This window comes from Chionomys nivalis, chromosome 26 (genome assembly GCF_950005125.1).
Source record: "Chionomys nivalis chromosome 26, mChiNiv1.1, whole genome shotgun sequence".
Classification (NCBI taxonomy): Eukaryota; Metazoa; Chordata; class Mammalia; order Rodentia; family Cricetidae; genus Chionomys; species Chionomys nivalis.
The window spans coordinates 4,951,056-4,971,669 of record NC_080111.1 but is presented as its reverse complement, the minus strand read 5'-3'; the positions used below and the strand labels follow the sequence as shown (position 1 = coordinate 4,971,669).

The 20,614-nt window shown below is 46.0% G+C and overlaps 1 protein-coding gene across 1 annotated transcript in view; it reads right to left on the bottom strand.

The window, feature by feature from the left end:
* Positions 1 to 20,614, bottom strand: part of Dnah7 (dynein axonemal heavy chain 7) — a 198,309-nt gene that overhangs the window by 15,531 nt on the left and 162,164 nt on the right. Inside the window, exons 55-61 of the mRNA XM_057758440.1 lie at positions 20,298 to 20,474; positions 18,722 to 18,883; positions 17,523 to 17,723; positions 11,997 to 12,158; positions 9,336 to 9,521; positions 6,684 to 6,821; positions 1,971 to 2,201 (exon numbers count right to left, since the gene is read on the bottom strand). Coding sequence (XP_057614423.1) covers positions 1,971 to 2,201; positions 6,684 to 6,821; positions 9,336 to 9,521; positions 11,997 to 12,158; positions 17,523 to 17,723; positions 18,722 to 18,883; positions 20,298 to 20,474 — 1,257 coding nt within the window. The remainder of the gene's footprint in view (positions 1 to 1,970; positions 2,202 to 6,683; positions 6,822 to 9,335; positions 9,522 to 11,996; positions 12,159 to 17,522; positions 17,724 to 18,721; positions 18,884 to 20,297; positions 20,475 to 20,614) is intronic.

Below are 20,614 nucleotides of genomic sequence, written 5' to 3'. Positions count from 1 at the left end.
CTGACTCTCAGCTACCTTCTGGTTTTTTTTTTTGGTTTTTCGAGACAGGGTTTCTCTGTGGTTTTGGAGCCTGTCCTGGAACTAGCTCTTGTAGACCAGGCTGGTCTCGAACTCACAGAGATCCGCCTGCCTCTGCCTCCCAAGTGCTGGGATTAAAAGCGTGTGCCACCAACGCCCGGCTCTCTCAGCTACCTTCTTAAAGTCACAGTCATGGATATAGAACCAGGAAGCTTATATCAAATACTCTGAAAAGTCAAAACAGTCTGCATAGCATTCAGTCTTTCATAGGACTTTGACTCAAGCCTAAGGTTCACCTAAGCTGAGAAAGTGCTGTGCCTGTGTATATTCCCAGCCACTCAAGAAGATCAAAATGTCAGGCAGGACAACTGTGCTAAAAGAAAAGGAATTTGAGCTGGGTGGGGGTGGCGCACGCCTTTAATCCCAGCCCTCGAGAGGTAGAGGCAGGTGGATCTCTGTGAGTTCGAGGCCAGCCTGGTCTACAGAGTGAGTTCTAGAACAGCCAGGGCTACACAGAGAAACCCTGTCTCAAAATGACAATAGAAAAGGAATTTGAAACCTAGTTTACAGAACAAATTCTTAGGTCTCTTCCCCAAAGTTTCATCATCTGTTGTGGGATTCCCCTCTGTATGCTGTGAATACCACTGGTTAATAAAGTAACTATATTATAATAGCCTGGAAGTTACACCCACCCTGGCCTCCCTCTTGGACCCCCATGCATGCACTCAGCAGTGATCTCTTCACCGACTCGGGGAAGCACTTCAGAAAGACCCTCATCACAGTTCCTGACTTTCTCCCTCAGACCTGCCCCTTCCTAGACCTTATCCTTGTTTAGGCCGCACATTTGGGAGTTGTCTCTGGATCCTCTTTGCTCATCTCTACAAAGACTTTCAGGTGTCCTAATGATACACAGCCATTTCTCTTCACCTCAATGCTCCAGCCACGCTCGGCAGGGACACCTCACCTGGGTTCTCTATCGCTCTTTCCCTACAATCCTTCCTCGCAGCCATAAGAGTAACCTTTAAAAGAAATGAAATATCACTATGGCCTGAAAACCTCTAATGCCTCTGTATTTCAAAATAAAATTCAAGATCCTAGCCACGGCAGGCAAGGCCATCATGTCCCTGGTCACGGCCCCTCCTTCCACACACATCCGGGCTCATCTCATTCCTGTCCCTTCTCCTGGCGCTTCTTGTCCATGCCATATTGGTACTGCTCTTGGCTTGGACTGCCGCTAAAATCGTCTGCCTAAATGTTCTTCCCTTAATAGTCCCTACTTTCCTCTTTATTGTCATTCAGGCCTCTGTCCTCAGAACGGTCTGCCCCAGCCTGTCTCAGACAACTCTGCTGACGTAACCTGTTTTATTTGTCTAAAGGATTTATCACTTAAAATTTATATATGGGCCTAGAGAGATGGCTCTGGGGTGAAGAGCCTCAGGACTCTGCTGGAGCCAAGGACAGGGCGGCTCACAGACATCTGTAACTCCAGCTTCAAGGGATCTTACGTCCACTTCCGGCCTTTGTGGGCTCCTGCACACACACATGCACACATGTGAGCACACACGAATACAAACACACATGCACGCACACACATGTGAGCACACATGAATACACACACACAAATGCAAATAAAATAAATCTTTAAAAATTCCATATGTGTTCTTTAATGTTTTATGTGTCTCCATTGCTAATGTGCAAACTTGTTCTCCTTATAGCTCAGCACGACGTCCCCTCAGCAGGACCCTTCCCAGTACATGTGCTGTCTGTCACTTACATATCTATTAACTGTTATGAACTGCTATTCCCGGAATTCCATAGGCTAACCAAGAGCAGGGACACGTTTTCTACACTGAGGGTCAACAATTGCGCTTGCCAGCACCTGTAACTAATCACCATTTGCTGAGTTGAGGAAGGTGTGAGAGTTGGTGATTCTTTTGCTCAGCTCCCCTTACCTTGATTGCCTTTTGGATATTAATGCATGATTCTCGTATGGTCATCAGCAGCTTATTGAACCGCCCCATCTCTTGGACCAGGACAGTGTTCATGCTCTGGGTGTAAGTGGTGGGGTATCTCCTCATGGCGGACTCAATGTCGAAGTTGTTTGGAAGTTTGCCCAGGATATCCCCAGCAACCTCGTCGACGACTTCATCTGACGACTTTGCTCCAGAACCTGACGAACGAGACTGAACGATCCAAACTGTTACGACATCCTCATAAAGGCCCGAGAAGAGCCAAGAGGGGAAAACCGCCGGGTAAACCTCACCAGGAATCAGCTGATCTCTGGATGATTCTTCTCTGCACAAGATTTACTGAAATGTAAGAGCCCTAGGGATGACGCTCTGAGAGAAGATGATTGTGACGCAGGAGGAGGAAGGAGCATGTGATGTATTCAAAAGAGAAACAGAACCTCAAGGGAACGTTTGTATGTCCCACCGCCTGGTGCCCACTGAGGCTCTACCGAGCAGCCGGGCGATGATGAACCTCAAGGCCCACAAAGAGGGAAGGTGACTGTCTTACGAGAGCGGGCCACAAAATCTATTTGCCACTATCTGATGCACACAGATTGCCAGAAACAGAGACACAGCTTTCTCCCTGAGCCTGTAGGGCAAAGAAAATAAGTCTGCCTCCTCGAGGAGGCTCAGCATTATGGAGAGAGGACCGGCATTAGTGATGACCGTTGGAAGCCATGGAGGAGCATCCAATGTAATTTGTGCTCCGTGTGTTTCTAGTACCATCTTGTAAATGAGTCTGTATTTTCTAGAAAATCCTTTAAAGAAATTCTGAGAACAAATATCCTCCCAGGAGTCCACAGGGGGAGAATAATCACTTCTGGAATACAGTTGACCAGGTCACATTTTTCCAGTTCAGGAAAATTGAGTTAAGTCTCCCTTCTAGTTTACATTTTCTCTGGTTTCTTTTTTTTTCTTTGGTTTTTCGAGACAGGGTTTCTCTGTGGCTTTGGAGCCTGTCCTGGAACTAGCTCTTGTAGACCAGGCTGGTCTCGAACTCACAGAGATTCACCTGCCTCTGCCTCCCGAGTGCTGGGATTAAAGGCGTGCGCCACCACCGCCCGGCTCTCTGGTTTCTTTATGATTAATATTAAACATCTGTGAACACCATCATGTTTTCTTAGATTTATACCTACCTGTCACACACCATTAGAAGAGCTTACAAAATAAGACAATAAAACAATTAAGTGTCGGCAAGTTTTAATTGCCTGCTAGAAAAATAAAATTAAGAACTATGCCCATAAAATAATAAATTTTTACAGTCCTAAAGTATTTAGTTTACAATTAATATTTAAAACAATAGAAGAAAAAAGATACTGAATGCTGGGTCCAGAGTAGTGAAATAATCTTTTTCTTTTTACTCCACTTACGGAATAATTTGCCTTTTGTATTTTGACCTACATATAAAGTAGTATAAATGGATTAAAAAACCATTCTACTTTCTAGCAAGAGCTGTAACATGTGAAACACAAGCCCTACAAAGATAACACAAAAGCCCAGGCCTGGACCCAACCAAAAAGGTCAGAAAAATATTTCAGCAACTCAGCCATCCTCCTTACAACACCCGGGTCACACAGTTGGTGTTCGGGAGCTTTAGAAAGTCATGTGCAACTCACAGGAAGCATCAAGAGCTACAGCGTGCTACTCATCCGTGATTGTTTAGCTGGGCTGGACATTCCTGCTCCCTTCTCTGGCGCCTCCACAAGCACCAGGGCACAGCTTCCCAAGGTTCATCCTCCTTCCCGTCCCTCCCCCCATGTTGGCCACTGAAGCGAGACACACACTACACCACTAAGCCGTGCCTCGTCCCCCCCCCCCCTTTTCGGCCATCTGTTCTGAATCAAAGGAGAAGCAGGAGAAACGGTTTGGCGGTTCAGAGGGTTTGCTGCTCTTGCAGAGGACTCGAGTTCAGTTCCCAGCTGGACACCTGACTCCACCCAGTGACCTCTGCAGGTACCATGTACGCAAGCACAGACACACACCAGAAACACATATTCAGAAGACAGGGTGCATGGCTCACTGGCTGCCCAAGCAAGCCTTGAGTTTGAGATCTTCCTGCTTTGCCCCACCCCCACCCCAAACGCCAGCATTACAAGTGTGAATCCCCTCACCTGGTTGGGTTGTTTTGCTTCAATTCAGTAAAGATGGGTGTGACCTATTTCTAAAGAGACCTTGAAGAATTTAGCCTTTGCAGACAGCCTACAGCATGTTGGTTTTATAAGTTTCCTTCTTGAAATAGTGTGACCATCAAGCATAAACCAATGATCTCCGCAAAAATTACACCCTCCACTCTGGCACCTGCCTCTTCCAATTTTCTCTGAGACATCTTAGCTAAGGACATCAGGGCAGAAGGCCTGTTATCATGAAACAGCCCACAGAGTCCTGCAGCTCGGGTCTCCGCCCTGACTGCTCACTCAAGGCCCGTTGCCTGCCCGCCAAGAGAGCCGCACTCATGAAGCTGAGGCCAGGGGTGTTGAGATAGGTTGTTTAACCACACACTGAGGCGATACCCTGGTCTATTCAAATGTATTTGTTTGGGTCTGAGTTATTTTCCATTGGAATGGGCACCCTGTTCTGTGGGTTCTACAATGTGACACGCACCAGCAAGTTTATTTTTATTTTTTAAATTTTTTTTATTTATTTTTTTTTTAATTTTTTTTTGGATTTTTGAGACAGGGTTTCTCTGTAGCTTTTTGGTTCTTGTCCTGGAACTAGTTCTTTTAGACCAGGCTGGCCTCGAACTCACAGAGATCCGCCTGCCTCTGCCTCCCAAGTGCTGGGATTAAAGGCGTGAGCCACCACCGCCCGGCTTAATTTTTTTTTTTAATGGTTTATTTAGCTTTTATTTTATGTGCATTGGTATGGAACTGGATTTTCAGACAGTTGTGATCTGCCTTGTGGATGCTGGGAATATGAACCTGGGTCCTCAGGAAGAGTACTCAGTGCTCTTAACCACTGAGCCATCTCTCCAGCCCCGCACCAGCAAATTTAAATAAAGCCAGAGACACCGCAGTGATCCTGCCATTGGCCTATCATGTATGAGGAGCGGCTCTTCCTCCTCAGGACTGACTCTAACTCACGCTGGCTCACGTACTTCCGTGTGTTCTGGCGAGCACAGGCTTTCACGCCATCAGTGTGTGAGATGGGCATTAAAAACACTCTCTGTCCTGTTTTGCCTTACTAGAAGACGGCATACTAGCAGAAACTAGAGCGCAGGCTTCGTGGACAGGCCCATTCACGACAACACACCCACGTCCTCCTCAGGCCTGGCCCTTTCAGTGTCTCAGATCTGACCCAGTCACAGACTCACAGGAGAGTACAAGACAGCAGCTTAGAACAGGCTCTGGAGCCAGGGCGGGCCAGGCTGCTTGACTTTGAGTTCGGCCTTGAAAATGGAAAACCCAACTTTGGTCAAACTACTTAATCCTCCTGTGCCTCAGTTTCCTTTCTACAGAACAGGAACAGCAGTGGCCCCCTTCCTTGGGTTGCCCCGTGTACTACATGGTATATACAAAGCTCTCAAAGCAGAGCTAGCCAGGGCCAGCACCTCAGGAACACGAACCACCACCGTTCCACTCTGAGAGGACATAAAAACACCCGAATTCAGTATGGGAAAATGGGCCCAAGTGAACCAGTGTGCAGCCCCGGTTTACTGAAAGTTCCCTGAATCTCACAGGAACTCTTGGCATCCAGTTTGATTTGTTTTCAAAAATGGCAAAGCATTTGGGAGGCAGAGGCAGGCGGATCTCTGTGAGTTCGAGGCCAGCCTGGTCTACAACAGCTAGTTCCAGGACAGGTACCAAAAACTACAGAGAACCCTTGTCTTGAAAAAGAGAGAGAAAGAGAGAGAGAGAGAGAGAGAGAGAGAGAGGGAGAGGGAGAGGGAGAGGGAGAGAGAAAGAGAAAGAACGCATCTCACTGGGCTCAGGATTAGCAACTGCTGCATGCACTGTAGATTTAGATTTTCCTCCTCTACCCACCCTGAGCACATTTTTCCACCAGCAGGGCTGAGTGCCTTCCACCGGTCAACTGCTTATTTATTTAAATTCATTTTATAATATTGTTATCAAACACTTAAGCATTATGTTACCTAATAAAATAGCGGGAAAGGAATCTTTTATGTAAACTAGGCAAAATGGCCTGGGATAGTAAATACAAAGGGGTCATAAAACAAGCAACTGCCATTAAATCAGAAGGAGACTAGAAAAGAAAAACGGGCAAAGTTGTTCACAGACCCCGCTCCCAAACGGCTATGCGGGTATCTTTAAAATGATGGCTCCCACCTAAGGGAAATGAAAGGGATTTAACATACGCTGTATTGGGGCGAGGCTTAGGCACTAAACAAAACAAACAGGAATTCCTAAAAGCAAGAGACTCAGACTCTCAAAACAAGATTGATGGAAAGAAAATACCTGATGTCCACATTCCCTATGCTGAAGTCCATAATCAAGGGATTATGTGGGTCCCCCGCACCCCACTTTTCTTTGAGGGCTCCTTCACTTTGGTAGAGTTTGGTCAGGAGCCTTGGCTGGATGGGGGAGGAGGACGTGTGCGTGTGCGTGTGCGCGTGCGTGTGTGTGTGTGTGTGTGTGGCAGGGTGGGGGAGGGGATGGACAGATCCCTGCTGGCTCTGGCCTAAGGTACCTCACAACACACCTGGGTGAGGAGTATATTGTCAAACAGCAGCTGTGTCTCCGACTGGTCTTTCGTGATGTCGGCGTTGGCATTCATTCCAAAGATTTCCGGCGACGGGGTCAGCGGCAGGGTCTTCGTGTACTCGATATAGCTTTTGTGCTGCGGAGACGGAACGGTGAAAAGCCGGGAGGTTAGAAGTCAGTTACGAGGGAGGACTTGGCTCAGAGTCAATGCTTTTCTGTCCTTGAGCCATGGAGAGGATGAGCTGGTGGGGCGGCATGCTGAATGCCTTTCCTCTCTTCCAGCCCAGGCCAAGGGCTCACAACAGTACGGGCAAATTCTGAGAGAAGACGGTACTGCACCATCCAACAAAAATGATTATTATTATTATTATTGAAAAAAATTTATGGCAATCAAGTTTAAAAACCTGTCCTAGCAATGGCAACGGGAGATAGAAACTTGGGCAAGGATGGAGCATCAATTCACGGGGGCTGGAGAGATGGCTCAGCGGTTAAGAGCATTGCCTGCGCTTCCAAAGGTCCTGAGTTCAATTCCCAGCAACCACATGGTGGCTCACAACCATCTGTAATGAGGTTTGGTGCCCTCTTCTGGCCTGCATACACACAGATGGAATATTATATACATAACAAATAAAATTTATAAAACAAAACAAAAAATAATTCTGAGGCTGCCTTTGTGGGAGGCCGGAACTCCAGAAGAGAGTCCTGGATCCATTTCCTTGTTGCTGCTTAGAACTGAGCACCTCTGCCTGGAGGCTCTGTGAGGAGGCCCCTGGACAACTGAACTCAGCAGCTTAATTCCTTCCCCATCCCTCGTCCCAGAGCTCGGTTGACCAGACTGGCCTTGAACTCAGAGGTCCACCTGCTTCTCCCTCCCAAGTGCTAGGATTAAAGTGGTGCTCGACCTTGAACTCTTAATCCTTCTGCTTCTCAGTGCTAGGATTATGTGTGGCCCCACATTCCCCTTACTGATTGATGATTACTCTTATCATTATTCTATTATTAATTTGTAAAAATTGAAATAATCTTTTCTGGTTTATTCCGGTGTACTCTGATCATGGAAAATACACCTAGATTTAGACGTAAAGGTTACTTAAGTGTTGTTATCCTGAGATACCCATCATCCATATCACAAACTTTCATGCATATGTGCACATATTTTATGTTTACGTGAACATGCATCAAAATTCATATTTTCCGAAGCTGAAAAGATGGTTCAACAGTTAAGAGCACTTGCTGCTCTTGCAGAGGACCAGGGGTCAGTTCCAGCGCCCACAGCAGGAAGCTCAGAAGCACTTACAACTTCAGTTCCAGGGGAATCTCACACCCTCTTCTGGCCTCTTCAGGCACTGCACACACATGGAACACTTAAGATAGAGGCAAAACACTCATAAACATAAAAATGAACAAATACTTGGTGTGGGAGGTCCTTCTGTCTATGGGTTGCTTTAATTGGTTAATGAATAAAGAAACTGCTTTGGCCTATAGCAAGGCAGAACTTAGCTAGGCGGGAAAAGCTAAGCAGAATACTGGAAAAAAGAAGGTGGAGTCAGGGAGAAGCCATGGAGCCCCTACAAAGACAGATGCAGGAACTTTACCCAGTAAGCCACAGCCTTGTGGCGATACACAGATTAATGGAGATGGGTTAATTTAAGATATGAGTTAGCCAGAAATATGCTTAAGCTATTGGCCAAACAATATTGCAAATAATATGGTTTCTGTGTGATTATTTCAGAGCTGAGCAGCCAGGAATAAATAAGCAGCCTCCCACAACAAATACTTACAAAAATCTCACTATTAAAAGGTCATACTTTCACCAAAGCTCATTCAATCACACCCAAACATCCAAGAACACATGGCAAGATGGAGGTTTCCTCACTAATAGTTCTATGATGCGGGTTCTGTCACAGGCACACCCCTCGCTAAGACCTGACAAACTCATCATTGTTGCTCTTATCAACCCCAGCATCAGCCCTAGGAGGTGACGGGCTGGAGTTACTAAGTGATTCCATACATCTCTCACGCGTGTGGCCACGGGTCCCACCTCAATGCATGTTACTGGACCTTAGGGACCAAATGAGAAAGGACTGAACTACACCGGAAAGCCCTTGGAAGAAACTGTGTGCTGTGTTATCATTCCAAAGGTGCACGGGGCTGGACGGAAGAGCGGAAGCGAGCAGCGGCCGTGTGCCGTCGTGCTTCTCCGCCTTCTGCTCTGGCGGTCTTTGACGGCTCAATCAGACTTAATAAATCTGCTTCCTCGTTTGGGAAAGGATAGAGGAATAATACAGTGTTATCGGATGCTGCGGTGAGATAGCGTAGCACTAACTAAAAGTACCCGATATCAATGTTAATTATTACTGCTAATGTTTTATGACCCCCATCATGTATATATTCATTTTCATTGGGACAGGTCTTTTTACGATGACAGAATTTCAGGTCATTAAGAAACGATCCCACATTGCAGTGAACAGGGGACTCCTAACTCCCTTTGCTCACTGTGTGTGTGCTATTCCTACGTCACTCAGAAAAACAAGAGGCTGGACAACAAGATTAGAAAGGCTGGTGGGGACTCAGCAGGGAAACCTAGCTGTCAGTCCCCAAGAGTTTCATGTTCCCCCGTTTCCGGTTCTCTTAGAGGGGGCGGACTTACGTCACCAGGAGGAGGGACAAAATAGATGCCACTCGAGTCAAATTTGTAGTCTGCATTTTCAACCAACTCCGTGCAGAAGAATTTGTTCAGAATGCTGCGCAGTGTGCGCCGGTCCCAGTCGTCAGTGACTCGGCCTCCGTAGTTGCATTCCCCGGTCATGTACCGCAGAGCGTCGTAAGGCAGCTCCTAAGGCGGACAGAGTGGTCACCGACCGGTCAGGAACACCACGCGGTGTGGGGTGGGGGCTGTGTCTGGCTACCAACATCAAGCTAAGGATCTTCCTAAAGGTTCGCATTAACAATCTCCTTCTCTATACCTTCTTGCTAATTACTGCAGTTGCCCCCAGGATCTTCCTCTTCTTGTTTTAGTGCGTTCAGCTGGGGCTGAGACAAAACTCCTGGATTCTGTTGTGACTTATTTATTATTCAAAAACATTTGAATTTGAAGGGATACTGATTTTAAAATACCAGTGAGGGTCTTAATTGTTGCATATACTTATTAACACTTGTTTGAACATACGGTTTCTCCTCCTCTCCACATATTAGATTTAATATCTAAATCTCATCAATCCTTTAACTTCCGTGGGTACCGCATGTCTGCCATGTTCCCTATCGTAATTCAGGTCTTCGCATCGCCTGCCTGGTCTCCCAGCTTACTTTCTGTGGCTCCCATTTGGTGGCTAAAATCAAAGGGTTAGAGGCTCAGCATCAAGGCAATGGGGGAGCACGTTTGCTCCTCTGATGCTCCAAGCTCCCCGGCGTTTGGTAACTCCACACATTTCTTGCCTTGTGACAATTTAACTTCATTATGCGTCCTGCTTCACAAAGCTACAGAAAAACCCTGTCTTAAAAAACTAAAACAAACACACAAACAAAAAAAGAGGGGCTAGCAAGATGGCTCAGCAATTAGAGAACTGGGTGCTTTTACAGAGGACTCTGATTCCAGCCTCTGAAACTGTACAACCCTTAATTGATGCTTCCGTATATTAGAGTTGCCACGGTCATGGTGTCTCTCTCTTTACAGCCAAGAACAGTGACCAAGACAATTTTCCTCTCCTGTTGACCACATTCCTCTCTGTCCCTACTTTATTGAGAGTATTTGTATCACTAATGAATGTGGGGTTTTGTCAAATGCTGTCTTCTATATCTACTGATAGGATCATGCGTCTTAAATTCTCTTTAGCGTGGTGATATAGTGGATTTGATTTTTTAGGTGCTAAACCAAATTCGCCTACTTATATATTTTAATTAGCTCCTCACTGTAGACTGTATTTTAAGGTAGACTATATTATCCAGATAGTCACATTGCTATCTAGGAATGCTCCTTGCTGGTTGTAATTATTTTAGCTCAGATACGTTCTCCTCTGGCACTGTATTTTATCTCTATATTAGCTCCATGCTTCTTGTAGGTGTTACGGTAAGAAGACGATTTATCAAGCTTATGATTCCTTTGAATGTTTCTCCCACGTGAGCCCGCCAGCGTTATTTACCTAGCTTCTTATTTGCTTTTATGGGAATAGAATTCAACCCTCTCCATTTAGAATCCTAAATTAGAAGGCTGAAACTTTTGGGGGTTTTTGTATTCTATTGATGATAGATTTAATCAAAGACAGCCAACTAAATTTGAACAGGATTCTGCCAAAATTCAGACAACTTGCCTTAGCTTCCTATTCTTACAGGCATGTGTAGTAATTAGTTTTCAAAGTCTCAAACTTGTTTAAATCCAGCTGACAACGGTATAGAGAACATCCTACCACGCCCAGTGTTGGATGTTCTGGAGAGCGGGAGAAAGAGGGCAAGTAAGGGGATGAGAGAGGAATGGAAGGAAAGAGAAAGGCAGGGGAGGGAGGAAAAGAGGGAGGAAGAGAGGCAGGAAGCAGGAGAGGGAAGAGTATTCCAGAGACCACTCTAGAGGCCTGCCTGGCCTACAGAGTAAGTTTAAGACTAGCCTGGGAAAGGAGATCAAATGGTGCCTCATGGGGGAGAGAAAGGAAAAGAAAAGAAGCCATTGGTGTGGTGATGGACGCCCTCAATCCCAGTTCCTGGTAGGCTGAGGCAGGAGAATTGCTGTGAGTTCCAGGCCAATCAGGGCCACATATTGAGACTCTGTCTCAAAACAGAAACAACAAAAGCCCCAGAGAGAATAAGAATATGAAGGGTGACGTGATCCCAATGTGAGGTCGGGCTCTCTGGCTCCTCCCGGAATCTACTCCTCTCTTTAAATGGTTTTAAGTAATTTATTCCTAGACAGGAAGTCCAGACTCAAAAGTCAAAATCTCCTCTCACAAAAACCGAATTCGTGCTCCAGAGAAGAAGAAACCTGGCCACCCTCTTGCCCCACCCCATTTCTACACCTGGCTTGATTTACAGTTTCTTCATAATAGATATAATAACCCCACTGCTTTTCAAATCTCCACAGGTGGCTATGTGTCTGAATAAATGATAACATCCGGGTTCCCTGGAGTCGAACCGGCATCTAGCCACCCCCAAAGCAGTCATCACTTCCTGTTATAATAAAGTACTATGAAATAGGCTGTTGGGAACCGCCCTGCAGTTTGTTCTAGCAGAGCAGAATTAATCAGAAGTCCCTGCTTGCTGCGCCAACAGTTACAGCATAATAAAACGTGAAAGGGCGATGTCCTTGCTGAGACGTTTACGGTACCTCATACTGGTTCAGGAACATGTGGAGTTGCTGCACACTGATCCTTAGATCGGTCTCATTGAATTCGTAAGGAATATTCCACCCCAGGGGTCCGAACTTTCGTCTCTCTTGTACCAAAGCGTGAAAGAAACAGAGACCATAAAGCAGTTTCTTGAATTCATTCTGTAATGAGAACAAATTGTTCAATGACATTTTTTTCCTGTGAACGTTGTATTAGACTTGCTATATTTCTAAATCCATAGAACCAAATTCCTTTGCCTGTAAATAATACGAGGCTATTTCAACCCCCAAATAACAAAAACACAAGTGTATTTCTACAGGTACTTCAAGCAAAACTCTGCCCACTGATGCTCAAGTCCAATGGGCACACACAGCTACGTACACTAGGGTTCTAGGAGACAGAGCAAGGTCATACAATGTGAATTTTATAGGATTTTTTGGGAGGAGGGCTTGTTTCCAGTCAAAACAACACAACCTGAGAATTATGAATTCCTATGTATAGTCCTAGGCCATGGTGGAGGAATTTCTAAGTAGATAACTGAAGGAAGCTGGCAGTTCTAAAGCCTTCAAGAACACTGAGAGTCAACAACAGAACTTGAGTTTCTCAGAAAAAGCAGCTCTCTGCTGGCTGTCTGCTTGTACTCTTCCCTTCTTCCCTGGTGAAGGGCACGGGGAGGCAGTCATTCATCCTCACTAACCAGGAAGGAATGGACCATCAGGGTTGACACAACAGCGGGGGATTGTGGGAAGATGCTCAACTCAGACCTGGAAAAGAGCAGTCCTCTGCCACAGGGTATAAGATGCAGAGGGAAATGCCAGGCTCACGGCCAGCCATGCGTCAGGTGGGTGGGAACCACAGGGAGCAAGGGATACTGGGGAAGGCAACCTGTGCCATGTGGTGAGGGCACCTCATAGGAGAGCCTGTCTGAAGGGCTTGCTGGAGAGCCAGAAACAGAAGAGGCCAGACGGGGGCAGGCAGGGGAGGAGGGAGTCTGTTGCCTTAAACTCATGCCCAGACCAAAAAGTTCCCAGCTGAGATCAGGAACGTCTGCCCCTTCCTGTCCCAGAGCCCACTCTGAAGTGGATGGTACCAACGGCTGCCAGCTGTGTCTCGGGATGCCAGCTCCACCCACCTCCCTAGACAGTGTGCAACCTGCCAACCAGGGACATCTGGTTAGAGCTCGGAGAATCCTAAGCCCACAGTTTTAATAACAAGGAAGCTGTAATTAACATATTGTATTGTACCTCCCAATTTCTGAATCTGGCTCTCCTTGCAATTGAACATAACTATAGGCTATTTCATTATTTAACAAAACCCATAAAAAAAATCACAGGGAGGCCTAAATTTTATCCCACAGCATAGTAAGTTTCCTTCATAGAATAAACTTGAAAGAAAGAAGGGGAAACAAGGAGAAAAATACAAAACCAAGCAAAGGAGAAAGAGAAAGAATGAAAGAAGATATTTGACAAAAGAGAGGTAACATAAATTTAACTAAAGAAATTGAATAAACCTGTTAAACATGTTAGCATAACTCAATTATTTCATATATATATTGAATTGTTAATCAAGTTAACAGGTAACTGTTGGAAGCCGGATATTTCAATGTAAAACAAAAGGCAAACAATTGTAGATTCAAGAGAGACAAGGAAGATGGTGGCAGATGCAATGAAGCCTGGAGTACCGATATATCTGGTACGTATTCCTCACTTCTAGAGGGTGTGTATGAGATACATATGTATTTGTATGTCTCTAGGTAGGGCCTCTGCATATAGCCCTGGCTATCCTGAAATGAACTCACTCCGTAGACCAGGCTGGCCTCAAATTCACAGAGATCCGCCTGCCTCCGCCTCCACAGTGCTGGAATTACAGGTATGCCACCACACCCGGCTGTGTCAACATTTTCAAGTACCAAGAAACTCCTCTAATATTCACTGTGGTCTCCAATACCATTCCCCACTCGGAAGGAGCAGGGCTCTTCAGATAAATGACTGGCCAGGTACGTGTTGAGTCTGGAATGCCCTAAACCAGAAAGCGAGAGTTGCGAACCCAGAATTCCTAAGGCTGGGGCCTGAAATACGCACAGAAACCAGTTGAATGCAATTCCCATTGACAAAATTTGGAAAAATTTGAGTATAAAATTCTTGATTAATGAATTGGAAATCATTGGGCTCAAATCAGTAATTTCCAGGTCCATGCTAACATCATATAGGAGGAACTACCTCTTATGAGGAGTAAGTGCTAAGCATCAAAAGTTCTGAGCGTTGCAACTGGGGATTAGCTACTTAGGACCAACTCAGTGAAGTAAGAACGTGAACTGCATACTAAGTATTGATGTAGCGTTGAATACCCCACCCCCCAACAGGACAGAGGAAAGACAAGCAATCATTAGACCATGGAAAAATTAATCAATGCCTTTTTGGACAATCAAAATTAGTTTTATCCACTGAGGACACTGTCACCTACTTAATTTGACAGATAATAAAAAAAAGCTGAATGTAATCATTAGAGAATGTCACCCAGATTCTGAATGGGGGATATCCCACATTAAAACAATATCAGGAAGTACTGTCTTCAGAAAAGCTGCTGTCGTAAGGCAAGAAGTGTTGTACTAAGAGCGGTGGGCTAAGTTCCTAGCACCCGGCCGCCCGCATGGCTAGCTTATGTCCCGAAATAATTACATGGAAACTGTATTCTTTTAATCACTGCCTGGCTCATTAGTTCCAGCCTCTTATTGGCTAGCTCTTACATATTGATCTAACCCATTTCTAATATTCTGTGTAGCACCATGATCTGGTGGCTTACCAGGGAGATCTTAACCTGCGTCTGTGTCTGGTGGGCGAATCATGGCGACTCCTGACTCGGCTTCTTTCTCCCAGCATTCTGTCTGTTTACTCCACCCACCTAAGGGCTGGCCTATAAATGGGCCAAGGCAGTTTCTTTATTAAATGAAAGTAACTCCTCCATCAAAGAAGGGCTGAGGGAGCCTCGGGTTAAAGGAGGCAGAGCCCTGAGAGTGAGTTCAGACGTGGAGTACTTGCCAGCCGTACACACAGAGGCGCGGACAGAGCGGAAACAGCGTAAGGAGAAGAGGACGTGATGCTGCACCTTAAGGTGATGCTCTCACAGACAAGGAAATGTCAACATTGAAACACACGAGAGACTGACATGACAGTTACATTTACAAAAGCTGACAGGAATACCATGGTAAGTTAATGTCCTCATTCCTAAAACATATATAAATGAGGCCAACTTGAGACCCAGGATAGCTGTGAACATGACCCAACACAAAACTGAAAATGTTCTGAGGGTCATTTGACTACTGGTTTGCAGGTATGAACTCTGTATGCGATAACATTGTGTCTTCATGACAAAAGGAATATCAAGAGGTTGGACATTCTTGGAAGTATTTAAGGATGAGGGGTCATGCTATGTCTAGCTTACCTTCAAGCTAAGGTGTGTGTGTGTGTGTGTGTGTGTGCACAGATGTATATACGCATACTCATGTAGTCAGCCTTCTATCTTCTGCCTGTTCTGCATGTATGAATTTAATCAACCTCAGATTGAAATGTTTTTTAATTGTGCTTGTGCTGAATATGTACAGTTTTCTTATACCTTGAACAAGAAAACTGACCAACATTTATGTAGTATTCATCTTCTATTGTATGTTTCTAGTTAGCTAGAAATCTAGAAATGTGTTAAGCTAGCATACCGGAAGACAAATGTAAGTTATAGGCTAAGGCCATACCACTTTATATGAAGCTTGAGCATCTATGCACTTGAGCATCTGAGGGAAGTTCTAAACTATAACAATCCTCTATGGATATGGAGGGACTTAGTACACACACACACACAAAGAGAGAGACAGAGATAGAGAAATAGAAAGACAGAAAGACACAGACAAGACACACAGAGTGGGTGAAGGGGACTGCAGAATGAAGGCCTGTCACAGGAAAGACTGGAGCTTTGAAAAGAGTTTGGGAACTTTTATTGTACAAACTTGGGTCCCCAAAATGTCAGTGATGGGGGGAGCTCGTCAGATGGCCCTCCTGCTCCACACACATGTGCTTTACAGTTTGTAGAAAGCATTTTCCCTACCGAGCAGGAAGTAAAGAGAGAGCGAGGAGGGAAGTAGCCGCTTTTTTAAAGGGAGAGAGACCACGCCCCAGTGGGCTGGTATCTCAACGGCTATTGGCTGGAGGAGCCGAAGGACCTCCCGCAACAGATATTAATGTATTTGGAGGGGAAACACAAAATGACAAATGGTGCAAAAAAAAATTAACGGTAGGTAAATATGGAGAAGGACATAGGTTGTTCCTTTTACTATTTTAAAATTTCAATTTTCCTATAAATATAAAACCATTTCCAAATAAATAATAAACAACTTCCAAATAACGCAAAGCTGTAAAGAGCTGTTGTGGGAGTTAATGAGATATTTATGTTGTGTTGGAGCCATGCTTCCTATCGCCTCTACCTCTACAAAGTGAGTACCAGAAGAAAGGTGCACTTTCAAATGGGGCTCTGTGCGGCTTGTCACGTGGACAGATGCCCTTTCTACCTGTGTGGGAGTCCCCAGCTCTCACCACGCCTCATCAGTGCAGAAGCCGGACACACACAAGTCTTGGGGGATCAGGACAAGGTGACTCACTTCTAAATGTATATGTGAATTCCTTCCTTCCTTCCTTCCTTCCTTCCTTCCTTCCTTCCTTCCTTCCTTCCTTCCTCCTCCCTTCTTCCCTTCCTCCCTTCTTCCTTCGTCCTGCCTCCCTCCCTCCCTTTTTTCTCTCTGTCTCTCTCTGTCTCTCTCTTCTTCCTTTCTTTCTTTTGTATGTGTCCAAACTTTTGCTTAGAGAAAGTAGTTTCAGTGGTTTCTCTTGATGTGCACATAAGTAACGTTCATGCATCAAGACAGTAAGCTTTTGAGTGCTGAAACTTATCAAGGTTCATAGTGTCTCTTATAAGAGAGCCCTTCCATTTTTAATTACAGCAAAACACCATGAAACAATTTTAGGTCACAGCCATTCAGACAGAATTCTAATCATGAGCACAGTGGGTGTTTTCCCAGCCTGCCTGGTGGCTCCGGAAAAGACCCTTATGAGCCTCGTCAACCGAGGGGGGAAATCATTTTGGCTCTCATTATGGCTATATGGAGGAAATGTTTTTTATGTTTTAATTTGGAGAGATGGTTCCAGATAGGAAAGAGCTCAGTTCATATCCTGGAACAAGTTCTCGTGCCTTGCAGATTGGCGCTGGGAATGGCTTACAGCTGACTTTCTCAACAGAAGTCTGCATTATTGATGGTACCCCATAATATCTCAGCTGAGCAGACATGGAGCCGGTGGTAAAATTAAAATGAAATATTAATAAAATTGACTTCAGCACAGTCAATAATCAGCGATGAAAAGCAACTGTGCTGCGGAGCGGGAGGCCTGCTCAATTTGTAGCTTCCCTCTGTGCGCACATCCCTGACCACCGGGGCCACTTGACCGCTTTACAGGGCTGAGGGGCAGGACTTAGCCATCACTAACGGGCTTTTTGCAGCTGCCAAAGAATTCAGGGTCAGAGATCGGGTCCATGAGGTACGATCGGATGATGTTAGCCCGTAATCCTTTCGGGGCTTCGTTGGTCATTTTCACTCCGTTCTGCAGGACCGACACAGGGAAATTCGGAGATGGGTAACTCGTCAGCCAGATTCGGAAATCCGGGTGCGTGGTCTCTGGGCTTAACTCCTGTGAGCAAACAAAGCAGAAGGGGAAGTGTGAGTGAGTCCCGAGGGATCATCTCAGTGCACCTGAGGGACAGTCTGGAAACAGAAACAGCCACAGAACAGAGATGGAATTGTTGTGGTTAAAGCGAGAACTCAGAATCACCACACTTCACTGAGACGGCCCAGAGCATACTCAGCCTCCTGATAAAATTAATTCACATGGCTATACAGATTACAGAGGTGCTACGTAGTACAGAGTTGGTCCAAAGACTAAAGCCTTCTTAAAATGTTCAGGTCTGCACTGATATTTTGAAATATTTACAAAAATAATCCTTTGCTCGGGGCTAGATTAAAACTAACCCCCTCCTCCTGCCGCAGCCAGATTTGGGAATAAGCAATGCAGTCAGACAAATCAATACTACACCAAGCTAGAATCATTGGTTTAGGAGCCAAGGGTATTTCAAAGGGTAAGAGCTGGTGTATCCTGAAGGGACCATATCTACCACTCTTAGCTGCATTAGGTCTGAGGCTGGAGGTCACAGAACCTTCCATTAGCAGTGCGATACGAAGTCCTAGGAGTAACTACTGTGGGCTTGGTCACTGCTGTAAAATGTAGGGTTCACTCCCATCTTTGGGCCTGTTCCTCCAGACCGAGGACATTCTGACACACAGAAAGGGCCCTCTGCTCTCTAAAGGTGGGGTTTTCAGTTAGATGGGGAGGAGCACTCGTGGGTGGGCTGTGTATTGACAGACGGGAGGTGCACCCGTGGGTGGGGCGGGTACCCACAGAGGGGAGGTGCACCGATGGGCGGGGCGGGTACCGACAGACGGGAGGTGCACCCGTGGGTGGGGCGGGTACCGACAGAAGGGAGGTGCACCCGTGGACGGGGCGGGTACCGTCAGAAGGGAGGTGCTCTCGTGGGCGGGGTGGGTACCGACAGAGGGGAGGTGCACCCGTGGACGGGGCGGGTACCGACAGACGGGAGGTGCTCTCTGGTAAACACATATCTGCATCTTTACCTCGCACACTTTCTCAAGCGTTGGCATCCAGGAGGTGGCAAGATGACAGTTTTGGAGCACCACCCATGTTCCATCCTTGACGGCTTTTTCTAACATCTTCATAGCAATGGGCCCTTGGCCTTGGCCAAGGGAGAGAGAGCTCAGTTTTGAGCCCCCATAGCCCTGCGTGCGAGAACAACAGTGTCACTTAGTGCCATACACTGGTTCAGACAGATGTGACCTGGACATCTGAACAACATTTAGAGGGCACGGTGCAGGGATGAGCAGGCTAGTAAGAGAAAAATTCTCTAAGTTTTTTTGGCTGTTGATGTAAGATATAGAAAACAAAAGCATTAGATTTTTAATATAGGAGTATACCAAAGGGCACAGCTGTCACTTAGCGACCTTTAAAACGTAAGTTTTCTGTTAATTGAGTGGTAAAATGAAACACGGATGGGCCACCTTGAGTGAATGCGCCAGTCCCTCTGGATTCTGATAAAATTAGGAGAACGAAAGCATTGACCACTGACTCCCAGTCAACAGCTTCCTTAGGAAACTCTGAGACTCTTTCCCCAGCTCACTGTGGCTTCCTAAGCTCCTCATTTTGAGGGCGGTTGTCACTAGGCTTCCAGGAAGAGGCCTCCAGCAGCGGCCGGAGCAGAGGAAGACCTGGGTCCTCTGCAATCGCCCACTGCTTACAGCCACTAACTCCGTGAGGGGAAAAATCACTTTGGGAAAAAAAAAAAAAAGTAGAGGTAGCAACTGGAGTCAACGCAGAAGCATGGCAGAAGCAGGTTCCAGGGAGCGTCAACATTGCCTAACACACCAGAGACACACAGAGGAAAAGAAGAGTAGAAAAGGATGTTGGAGCGTGGTAAGAAAAGCCCAGTGGAAGATGGCCACCCTGAGCTATTCACCACCAACATTCCCGAGGGGGCACGATCTTCATGAAACGTTCATGTTGGTTTTAGAAACTACAGTGGTGTTCACACAAAAAGCAATTTAGATTATTCCAAAATGAGAACCAACTCAGAAAGACACAGCCGCCTGCTCGCTACTTTCTTCTAGACAGTGTGGCAGAAGAACATTTATCATAAATAACGGGAATATGTTTTTAAATCTCTTACAAGTGTAGGTAATTGAACATACTGTACGGGCAAAAGGGCTATATAGCTGTACAGTTGTATAGTTGCTCTGGAGAGTGACTTACCTCACCTTAGAGGTGAGGAAGATGGACAAGAACAGACGGACGGTCCACCCTGGAGTAACTGTGTGGACTTTAATGAAACCAACCAAGCTCATGTGGAGAAAAAAACTCATGACCCTCCTGCCTCCATCTCCTCCAGTAAATCCTCCGGCGTGCGCCACCACAACCAGAAACCCCCGGTTTCAGTTTCACAAGTTATCTAAGGAGCTACTTTTAATGTAAGCGCTGCCGTCACGCGCCTTTTCCCGGGGCTCTGGCAAGTTTCAGAATCCCAAGCCCTTCCTCCAGTGGAGAGACAATTTGAAGCTTTCTCTCGTGCTCTAAGACTTGAGTTATAGCACAAATGAAGGCAACAGCATCAGCTCACTGCATCTGCTCTAAGGTACCTACCTGGTCGTCCGCAAATTTCAGAAGAGCCGCCATGGGATCCGCTCCAGGAGAGAGGACAAAGATCAGCGGTGCACAGCAGTTACTGTCCCCAAACGCCTTGGACAAGTCGAAGGGGGGCGGCTCAATGAAAGAGCGCCCCAGCTTCCTGATTATGAACTCCTGCAACATGGGGATAACCTAAAAGCGACAAGAGCACACTTGACAGAATCGTCCAGATCCTCTGTGTTAAAAACCAAACGGTGGCTGGGCTGGGAGCACCTGCCTGCGACCTCAGCACTGGGGAAGCCTGCGGAAGGAAGTTTACAAGTTCAAAGCCA